The sequence below is a fragment of the Centruroides sculpturatus genome, unplaced genomic scaffold (genome assembly GCF_000671375.1).
Source record: "Centruroides sculpturatus isolate CEXI.00-Female unplaced genomic scaffold, Cexi_2.0 scaffold563, whole genome shotgun sequence".
NCBI lineage: Eukaryota > Metazoa > Arthropoda > Arachnida > Scorpiones > Buthidae > Centruroides > Centruroides sculpturatus.
Window position 1 is genome coordinate 244,149 of NW_019384723.1, and position 11,460 is coordinate 255,608.

Consider the following 11,460-nt stretch of genomic DNA (forward strand, 5'->3'; position numbering starts at 1 on the left):
AACACATTGTTAGAAAAAAATTTCAAGTTGCCAAATTCCCTTGATGGGGGTTTTTCTTTTTTTTCTCTCCTCGTTCCTTCCTTCTTCAGCTCCTTTCAATCAACATGTACTGCATGCGTATCCAAAAGAGGAAAATGAACGTCATAAGGTCACACTTATCGCCTGTCACGTTATCCAATAAGCAATAACTTGATGTCACACGCCCGCTTTCGCAGACAGGAGGAGGAGTTACGCGCCACTACTTACTTTTAAAAAGCAACCTGTTTGCTTCTTCAAAAGTAGATATAAAAGTAGCACTGGTCATACCCTCCTTCTTTAATTATTTAAGTTATTAATTAATTGTTTTCATTTTATTTACGACAAAATGGTTATTGAAACTAGAAGAAAAGTAAGTATTTATAGAGTTACAGTATTATTATTATTAGTATATTATTATTTTTCTTTAAATTAAGTTAAAAATCTTTAGAATAATTGCAACTTGACTAGCAACTCTTTGGAGCAAACAGGCTCCAAACTGTCGGGCTTATTTTTTCTTGGCCTTGGATTGTTTCCAGTAACCGGAAGTGTTTAAACAGACTATTTAAAATTTTTTTCATTTAATTTAATAAATTTAAATTGTTTTTCTTTAAATATTTAAGCTTCTGTCCATAGATAAATTTTAAATAGGAAATATTGGTTAGAAATTTATCATATCCTCATTTGTTAGGGAGGAAGTTTTGCGGCTACGATATGTAATTTTGAAATTAAGCTTGTGATTAAGTTAGGAACCTCAAGTTTTGGCCCTTAAATAAATTTTAATCCCATATAAGTTCTTTTCGAAGGAATTTATAAGGGTTATTATAAATTGCGATGTAAAATAAATTGCAAATTAATAATGCTGGATAGCCTGAATGAGGCTTGTGAAGAAGTATCTTGGCATCGTTTCATCAAAGAATCAAGACTTTGACCGAGATCCAGCTTTTGAATGTGTTCATATTAATCGGATTTTAAGTTTAAACGGGCCGAAATTATATAATTAAAATTAACCTAAACACCGATAATCGTAATTACTAATCACTAACATGAAATTTGGGTATTTTGGAATATCATGCGTTTGATCTTCACAGAAGTTTGATATTGATTTAATTTTTTATACTGTACAAACTGACGAAATTTTACTTGGTTAAGCAATTTAATTTGGTTTAAATTTTTCTTTTTTTTTTTTCCTTTCAAATTATTCTTATGAATTAAATTATTGAAAATAAATTTAGATAAACTCAAAAAAGAGGGGTTTGAACCGGAATCCAATTTTGCAAAACGCTTAAAACTAATCGAATTTTAAGTAGAGTCGACCCCCCTATAACACTGTTGACTTTCTGTTTTATATGAATTCCATGTTGTACGAGTCACTTAGATTTTACAAATACGTGAGCCGTTCACAGCCTAAGTGACTCGTACAACATGGAATTCATATAAAACGGAATTATCAACAGTGTTATAGGGGGGTCGATTGTATAAATGGATCAAATGTAAGCAATTTAACATGGTTGAAACTAGTTAAAACCTCTACATCAAGATCAAAACGGTGCTTAGATAAATCACTTTTTGGATTCATAAAAAACAGTCTTCATACTTATCAGTGTAGAGATTGGGTGTGGTGCACAGAATTTTTTTTTTTTCATTTTGGCAGCATTGCCAAATAATACAAGAAAACAGTTCGATTTCTAAATTTGGAAAATTCAGAGCATGACAAGAATTAAAATGTCATCTTGACCAATATATTTTATTCTAGATACTCGAAATTTTAGATTTTCAAGCGTTTCGACATCGCTCCATCGGAGAGGAGTGTACAGTACTTCATAAATTTCTCGTTTTGTTCCAATTAAAATTCGAGTTCAAAGGTTATGTAATGCATAAACTATGAGAGAGAATAGGGAATATTTCAGTAACCTAGCAAAACCGTTATCTGGAATTTATCATCATAATAAAAAAAAAAAGGTTATCATAAATCAGGGTCAGAGTTACGTTTGGTCAAGAAAGATAAGAAAGAAAGGAAAAAAAATTTATCAGATTTCTCAAGAAGTTAAAAATAAGTAAATGTAATATGTTACATAAATGGTGCAATTTTTAGTATTTTGAAAAATCAGAGACAGGAGTTTTTTAGAGTTCAAGTTCAAAATATGCTTTCAGAATGTCGGAAGTTCTCATAGACGGTTCGTAATACATCTTTATGTCAAGGACATGTAATGCGTGATGAACTGACCTTGTAGTGACGACGACAGATAAATTTTGCATCGTCTGTGGAATGTGTATTACAGCAATTAATGTATGCATTCGTACATATATACGCAGCATGAATCTAGATATATTTTAATTTCTATAGTTTTGTTAAGCTTTATATAACCTAGCTGCTGAATGAAATGAAGTGCTTACTTTTGCACATATTCTACAACAGTCAAACAATTTATACAAGTACATAAAACTATATAACTACCTCTGAACATGTTTTAAAAATCTTTTTCACCTTTGATATTTAAAAAACACTGAATGTCATATTGTATTTTGGCCAACAAACTCACCTTGTAAATGATCCCAATAACTGTTTTTAGCATCAGTAATCAGTGAGATGCATTTTTATTCTATTAAAAGTAAAGGTTATTTAAATATTACAGTTGAACACTCTTGAATAGTAGTAACTTCCAACAATGAAAAGAAAGTCTTTAATTAATTATACTTGGATAAGTAAAGCTGACATGAGCAATACAGTATATAAAGTTTATATAATTGCTTCACACATTTATTCTTGACTTCATTTATAATCAACTTTGCACGTGTATGATTGTGTGTAAGGAAAATGATATTTAGTTCTAACTATTCAATTTTTATTGCCCTTTAAACACTTCCCTAACTTAAAAATATGTGAACTTCACATAAATATACACATTGGAAGTCTATAACTAATAATCAAATTAAAATAATTGACATATTTTGAACTTAATAATTTACTGTCTAGACTTAACTAGCTAAGAGGTCCTTACATTTACTATAAGAAGCAAAGAAAACAAATTTACTTGAATGCATCTTAGGAGCATTAAGGAGTCCAGACAAGGCACTTCAATTTGAATTGATTCATAAAAAATGTATAACCTTTCAACTTGAAAAGTCACCAATTGAGATTGAGCTATTGTTATATCATTCTTCAACACATTTGTCTTCTAAAACAGAAAAAAAGAACAGTTTTAAAACTACATTTCCATATAAAGTAATGAAATTTTATATAAGTATTCTTAACCACAAAACAGAAACAAAAAACTTCAAGTATATTTATTATTTGCTATTTACTTCAAAATAAAAAGCAAAGTCATCCAGTGGAAAATAATATTACAGATGATTGATTATGGTTTAAAAAATAACTTTTTTTTTTGTTTATGTATTAACTGCATTGATTTTCAGATCATTTTCTGGTGAACAGAACTAAAACAGTGGACTTGTTGTTGATAATGGTCATTGTCTCACCTTGAACAGAAACTAGTTGTGTCCTTCATCGTAGCAAACCCCATTGGGTTTCCTAACAAACTGGGTCATTAAAATAAATTTGGGTCACCATCCATGACTTTATTAGTACTAAATGCTATTTGAATCACTCTCTCATAAAAATAAAAGAGTGTGAAATAGTCTTTATAGCTTCATACAGGTAAAGTTGCATACATATACTTTATCTATAATGTTTTTATTCCAGATCGAAGCTCTTACTAGAGCACTCGTATTAACAAATGAGCAACTGGAGAAAGTCTCTGCTCTTCTTCTTCATCAGTTTTATAAAGGCCTTTCACATACCACACACAAGGAAGCATCCGTTAAGATGTTTCCGACTTACGTGACGGATGTGCCTGATGGAACCGGTAAATTTACTGTTTTTTACATTAATTAAATGAAAATTGGAAAGATAGATTACTTACTGTTTTCAATTTATTTATAGAACAAGGAAAATTTTTAGCATTAGACTTGGGTGGTACAAATTTCAGAGTCTTACTCATTGATCTTAATGGAGATGACTTCCACATGGAAAATCAGACATACGCTATTCCACAAGAAATGATGTTAGGAGCTGGCACACAGGTAAAACTAGTTAAAAATCAGTTTTAAATGCATCATTTTTAATTCCAAAACAAGTTTAATCTGATGAATTATTCTCTTGTTTACAGTTGTTTGACCACATAGCTGAGTGCCTGGCCAACTTCATGGAAAAGCAAAATGTCAAAAAACAAAAACTGCCACTTGGGTTTACTTTCAGTTTTCCCTGTCAACAGGAAGGTCTGACCAGTGCTAGATTAGTAAAATGGACAAAAGGATTCAAATGCAGTGGAGTAGAAGGTGAAGATGTCGTGCAATTACTGCGTGATGCTGTGGAACGTCGTGGGGTAAATATTATAAAATTTGGTTTTTTAAGATCAGAAATAGTTTATCAACTTTACTAAATCTCATGCATTCCTATCAGGATATAGATATCGATATTGTAGCCATTGTAAACGACACAACTGGAACACTCATGTCCTGTGCCCACAAGAACAGACAGTGCCGAATTGGTCTTATAATTGGTAAGCATATAAATAATAAGTCTAATCATTTGGTATATTTTTCTGTCCATTGACTATTATATTAATTTAAAAAATCTAAATTTTAAGGAACTGGCACAAATTCATGTTACATGGAAAATGTATATGTGAGAAGGGCATCAACACCCAGGAGAAAGATCTCTACTTCTTACATGGAACGAGTAGATAACAGTGTCGATCTTTGGGACAACGATGCTTACGAACCACGACAAGTAATAGTAAACACCGAATGGGGTGCTTTCGGAGACGATGGATGTCTTGATTTTCTTAGAACAAAATATGATCATGAAGTTGATGCTCATTCACTTAATCCAGGAAAACAGCTGTAAGTATTAGATAAATTAATTCTAATTGATGGCAACTGATTATGGGTAATTAATTTAAATCTGTTTAATTTACAAGATTTGAAAAAATGATATCTGGCATGTATATGGGAGAAGTAGCCAGAAGGGTATTAGTACACCTAACAAATGAAGGATTGCTTTTCAATGGCAAAGGATCTGACCTTCTCTACACGCAATATGCTTTTAAGACACAGTATATTTCAATGATTGAAAGGTAAGTTTTTATATAATATGCAATAAAATATGTTCTATACATGATACTAAATTAAAATTCATACATATTTTCCATTATAGCGATAGGAAGTATGTCTATGATGAAACACGTAACGTACTTAACCAGTTAGGATTGACTCATGCCACGAATGATGACTGTAACAATGTCAAACTTGTCTGTGCAAGAATATCTACCAGAGCAGCTTTCCTTGTTTCTGCAGGTTTGTATATCATTAATGAGAGAATTATAGTATATAACCTACAATAAAATGATATAAACAAACTTGACATACATACAAATTAGTCTATTATCTTTATATCAAAAGCACTATATGAACTGTGTGCAGCTATATAATGCATGTTTTACATTAATCATTCAATCACCTAACCAAAATGCAATAGATACTACTCAGATTATTTTATTTAGTTAATATTTCATATAATTTTGGAAATACTAAGTACGAATTTCATATTGAAGTGACATCCCCAGCATCTTAGAGATGTAGAGCAAGGAGCAATTAATTAAATATAGTGATGATTAACCCATGAGGCAGACTGCATAGTATCAAGTAGAGATAATAAGTTACATTCTTTGAGTTACAATTACATTATAATGTAATTATCAAAGACATTTTGTGATAAATACATGATAATGAATAACCTTCTAATTGGACAAAAATTCATTTTAATTACACAAATTTAAAACTTAAAAATTACATCATAAACTATATACTTAGCTTATTTTCATACAACCCTCCAAAGCCTTTTTTTATTATTACTTGAGACAATAAAAATTTATGAAAATACCTACTTAAATTTCTCTGTGGAATAATTATATATATATATATATATAATTTCTTCTGTAAATGTACAATTACATTTTTCTGAATAATTTGCTATTTAAAGACCTGTAAATAACTTTCTACTGAAAAGTAACTTCATTATTTTAACTCATAGAGAGAAAAATTACCTTATTTACCAACACATTTTTAAATACAGCATAAGAACTGTTTAAAGCCATAATTATCTCTTTAGAATTAAGAAACAGTGCAATGTGCATAGAAGTGTAAAATGTAAACAGTACATTCCTTCTAAATTATAGGAAAAGCCTATGTTGAAATATATAATTGCTATTTATCATTTTCTATAAATTTTTTTTATATTATAAATAAAATTATATTTTAAAAAAACTGGAATGAGCACTAAAATGTATCAAGAATTTAAATCAAAACTTAGGAAAGAAAACTTTACTTTAATAATGTTTTAAAAGATGAAACCAGAATTCAGGTTTCATGCATTTATTTGATTATTTATTGTTTAAATTTCTTGAAGTAAAGTTCTTATACAATCAAGTATTTCTCTAATTAAATACTTTTTATTTTAATTTGTTGTTAAATTTAATAAAAATGAGTTTATGAAGATAATTTCTACCTCTAAATTTCATCCAAATAGCTATAAATATCTGTAATAGCCCAATATAATCCGGTAGTTGTTGACATATTATATCGCAATTATTTTAAATTAATTACTAAATAATTTGTCACTAGAGATGTGTGTGTATATATATACAGATTGCATTAAAAATGCACAATGTTCATTGTTTAGATTTAGATAACAAACAGGTTACAAATAAATTAAAGTAAGAATCTATGTTAATCCTCATAATTCATAAATATAATTTTTTCCAACAGCTGTATCAACTATCCTAAACAAAATTAAGAGGCCATATACAACAATTGGAGTTGATGGTTCTGTATACAAGTTCCATCCTCACTTCCATGATTTGATGGAAAAGAAAATTGAAGAATTAGTAATGCCTGATTATAAGGTATAACTATTCACATTTAACTACTTTAAGTAAAATTTATTCTTTATCTATATTTTTAAAAATATTAAAAATCTACTCACTTCTAGTTTGACTTGATGCTGTCAGAAGATGGAAGTGGCAGAGGAGCGGCACTAGTCGCTGCAGTGGCTGTTAGAACAAAGGAATGACAAAGATTTTAGTAATTGAAAATTTTGTTGGACATCATTCCTGGTTGTAAATATGTCATATGGATTGAAAATTCATTCCGAGCATGCGCAAGTTATTCCTACCAGAGGATTAGTCAAAAGCCACGAGTGATTCAAACATCTGAGCAGCTGTGATCATATTTTTATAGTGCAATGTGTGTCAATTGTAAAATTGAACTGAAAGACCCGTCATTAGTCACGAATAGATATATTTTAATGTATATAATTAATGTTAAGCTTATTAGAATAAAATGCTTTATATGTTCTCTGTCTTTATCTTAAAAGATTTGATTTTATATTCTAGATTTTGTGATAAATTTTTCTATAATTATGTACAAACTGCATCTATTTAGATAATATTTAACTGCATTAACTTTTGTAAATTATATATAATCTTAGAGACAAAACAAACAATTTGTAACATATGTGGAAATTGTTACATGTGTTCCTCATGTCTATAATTAATATATATACATATATATCTTTTGTGCATTCTGTAAACATGTTCAATAAATAAAATTCTTTGCCAAATAAGAAATTATTTAGGTGTTAAAGTTTCAATTAACAAATAATACTCTTAAGAATCTAGGTCATTGCAAAGTCTCTTACAAATGTACAGGATGTCCCAAAAATCACTGTACATATGAAAATATTTTGTTTTTCAGATATCTTTCAAGAATGCCACTGTTTTGGCAGTGGCATTCTTCAAAGATATTTGTATGTACAACTTAATGCATGTGTATAAAGAAATTGACAACAAGTAGAGAATATTTTGTAAATAAAACACATTTTCCTTGTTTATGGTATCAGTGTATTTTGAGAAATGCTAGAGAAACATCAGAATCTGCATTGTTAATTTTTATCAAAAAAATTAACATCTGGAAGGTGTAACTATACGTGTTAGCTATTTACATACTTATCAAAACATTAAAAAGAAAATATTGATAAAATAAGGTGATGTTTTATCTTATAATAAATAGCAATTAGAAAATAGAATTGAAGAAATCAGCTGACTCTAGTCTAATAATTATAAAATTATTTGAAAAATATTAAAATTACTCTGAATAAGTTGTTTTATAGGTACCTTTTTCTCTATTTTCTTTTATGGCTAAAAGAAAAGAGAGAAAAAGATATCTATCGTTCATTATTATACACTGACCCCAAATCACTTTTAATAACACTCTTATTGTTCAAATTTTGACTTATGCTACAGTTCTAAAATACACTTTTTCTTATTTTGATTTCTTGAACATGAATAAGCACTTCATTTGTTGTGATTGACTCACTTTTTGAAAAACATGACTTCAATATTTCTAATACTATAATTCTAATACATGCTAACACAATATTAGCAATCACTTGTGTTAAGTCCTTTATCAGTCCTAGTAAAATGTTATCATCTTGAATTCAACACAAATCTGCCATCTATATCTCTCATAGTTCAGTACCAGAATTTCTTCAGATGCTTGCAAGTTCCATTCATATCAACTACATATAAAATAAGGGAATGACTGAAAGCATATTGCTTCTGTTATAAAGCAAAAATACCTTCAGTGAGTATTTAGATGAATCTTCAGCATCCATTCCAAGAGCAATGTGATTTGTTCATAGCCAACATGATTTTTCATCATCATCACAAATAGTAAATGCACATTCTGTCTTAAAATACTGAAGTATGGTTAATCTTATAAAAGATAGTTAAATCAGGAAGAATAAGATAATGTTAAGCTCCCTGTATAGTGTTATAACCCGTCTGGTTTTCACCCAGACAGTCCGAGAATCGAATCATTGCAGTGTCCGGGTGAACTACTAATTTTGTCTGGGAATATCGTGTGCAACCTGTCGACATTTTTTTTTATTGCATGTACAATTCGTATTCATACACGTCTCCAATGTCCAATAGAGCTAAGTCATCTGTAGTTGTTTTTTTTAAATTTAGTTACTTACGTTACTCCTACCCAAGTCTCCCTAGTCCCTAACTGTAACTGATTTAGAACCAACATGCACTGCATGTTATTCTTCGCAATGCAAAATGACATTGCATATGCATCAGGAACTTCTGTTCGAACAAATCTCACCTGCCATCCAGAAATTGAAAAGGTGGCAACATTATCCCTGTAGAATGAAAAGGACAGGAGTATAGAACAGGGCAGAGTAGAATTGTATAGGAGACTGTCAGGAGACTGAGAAGGATGCAGAAAGTTTTACATTGGAGTTTAGAGAAATGGGTAAAGGCTATAAAGAAAAGAGAAGCTATACAGAGAGTGTGAAGAACACAGTGCTTAGCAGTGAAGTGTAAAACAGGCATGTGAAATTTGATGAGACAAGAGTGATCTTATCAGTGGGTGACAATGAGAACATTTGGATGTCCAAAAAATTAAAGATTTATAAAGAAACTTGTTAATGTCAAAGATTTTGATACTTTATAAAATGAATGAAAGTAGATGGTAAAAAAAGCAATAAAGAACAGAGGAGCAAGTAGAAAAATGTGAAGATGATTTTAAAAATGAAGCTGATTCCAGAATTAAAAAGTTTGATTTAAATTTAAACTCTAGAAAATGTGTTCCAAAAGAATTTTAAAAATTTGAAGATGTGTTCCAAATAGGAAGATGTATTTGAATGGAAGTTTCAAAAGAATGATTTGGATAATAAAGACACTAAAGTATTCAGTATATCAAGATCAAAACATGATAACCTTCATACCATCTACCAGATAACTCCATTGTTGCAGCTGCAAAACTAACAATTCTGATTTGCTTTTAATTAGTTCTAGATTCTTAGCAATGTCATTCAACTCCATTCCAGTGATCTTTTGCATTTTGCCCTTCATATCAAGGACAGTGTCTGGAACTTTACAAGTCTAAGACTGCACATTACTAGTATTGTCTTCAAGTCCATCTTCATTATCCACACAAAAACAATCAAGAGTGGGAATTAGGCAACCCTTCAACTCCTCACTGTATGGGGCTGAATGGATAGCAGACAGTATGTTTGGTATAGCAAGAGCATCATCTTTGTATATCCCTATCTAACATGAGCAGCATACAATATTAGCAATCATTCGTGATTGGAACTATCCATCTACTGGAATTTTGAAATGCATGCCCAACCTTTTGTGATTTGCTCAAGCTTTGAGCACATTAGGTGTGCAGTACTTACTTGATCCCCACTTTTCATCTAAAATATTAGCAGTATGCTTTTTTTATTTCATTTGTTAAAGGAAAGCCTTCTTAACCTAGAGTTATTTTTCCATGATTGCAAAAAATTGTCTGAGTTGTTGTTATATTTACAATACATACTGGAACCACACAGCACAATAATTCACCTAAAAACCACAAAATTATACAATACTGTCATGCTACTACATAAATGATAGTGTACTAAACTGGGCAATCAGCTTGCCAAAAGAGAATAATGCAATTTCCTTTTTTTTACTATGATACTATGACCACATCTACTAGAAATCATAATTAAGTCTTAATATTAAAAAATACAATAACATAAAACATAAATATGGTGGCTTAATGCTACAACTTTTGGCAACACTAGACAATGTTCTGGCAGTGGCAGATTTCCTATTAAGTCCACCAAGCCCTGGCCCAAACTCTTGCATGACTGACCAATTCTATTTTATACATTGCTATATAAAATAAAATTGCTCAATGTGAAAGTGGTAATAATTAGTTTTGAGAGGTGCATGCATACTGTGAATCTAGTGACATCATATTTCTAAATCCATCACTTTTTCTGGCACTTTCATACAGCTATGATAGATTGGAATGCAATGTTGTCATATATAATTAAGCCAGAATTGATCAATTGAATATGATCCACTTCTGTTATGCTGAAACAATAGCTAATCAAACTTTTCAATGTCATTTTTTTATGTTTCGGCACCCAAATTAGTAAAGATTGGATGTTTAATCTCTGCAATGAAATGCATGTTACCTGAGGAATTTGGGCTGGAGTTAAAGGTATTGTCTTTGTTTTATCAAAAATTAAATTTTCAAAAACTTTAAAAAGAAAACCTGACATATTTTGAAAGTAATCAAGTTTTTGAAGATTTTTAAAAATTTCTTAGGATATAATTTTAAAGGCTTTCTTTTTAACCGTCTTTTACTTTTAGCACAATATAATGTAGGTAAACTAACATTTGTATTTTAATTTCATTTCTAGAAAAGCTTTTTTAACTTCAAAGTTTACTTTTTTTTATTAAAATTAAAATACAGATAAATCTAAATATATAAAATTGCTTGTCCTGACTGACTCACTCATTCATTCACTGATTCATCATC

At 29.9% G+C, this 11,460-nt stretch overlaps 1 protein-coding gene across 1 annotated transcript; it reads left to right on the forward strand.

The window, feature by feature from the left end:
• Positions 1 to 231: 231 nt before the first annotated feature.
• On the forward strand, positions 232 to 7,706 carry LOC111628066 (hexokinase-2-like). The gene is made up of 10 exons (XM_023371783.1): positions 232 to 388; positions 3,719 to 3,881; positions 3,959 to 4,098; positions 4,185 to 4,400; positions 4,478 to 4,577; positions 4,665 to 4,920; positions 4,998 to 5,153; positions 5,234 to 5,373; positions 6,844 to 6,980; positions 7,067 to 7,706. The coding sequence occupies exons 1-10, from the start codon at positions 365 to 367 to the stop codon at positions 7,145 to 7,147; spliced, it is 1,413 nt and encodes a 470-aa protein (XP_023227551.1). The 5' UTR covers positions 232 to 364; the 3' UTR covers positions 7,148 to 7,706.
• The last annotated feature ends 3,754 nt before the right edge of the window (positions 7,707 to 11,460 follow it).

What these genes read in the sequence shown, in the direction of transcription:
- LOC111628066 (XM_023371783.1), top strand. Translation starts at nt 365, where the DNA reads ATGGTTATTGAAACTAGAAGAAAA. An exon ending in TTATTGAAACTAGAAGAAAA is followed by an intron (nt 389 to 3,718) that starts GTAAGTATTTAT and finishes TTTTTATTCCAG; the next exon opens with ATCGAAGCTCTTACTAGAGC. An exon ending in TAGTAATGCCTGATTATAAG is followed by an intron (nt 6,981 to 7,066) that starts GTATAACTATTC and finishes ACTCACTTCTAG; the next exon opens with TTTGACTTGATGCTGTCAGA.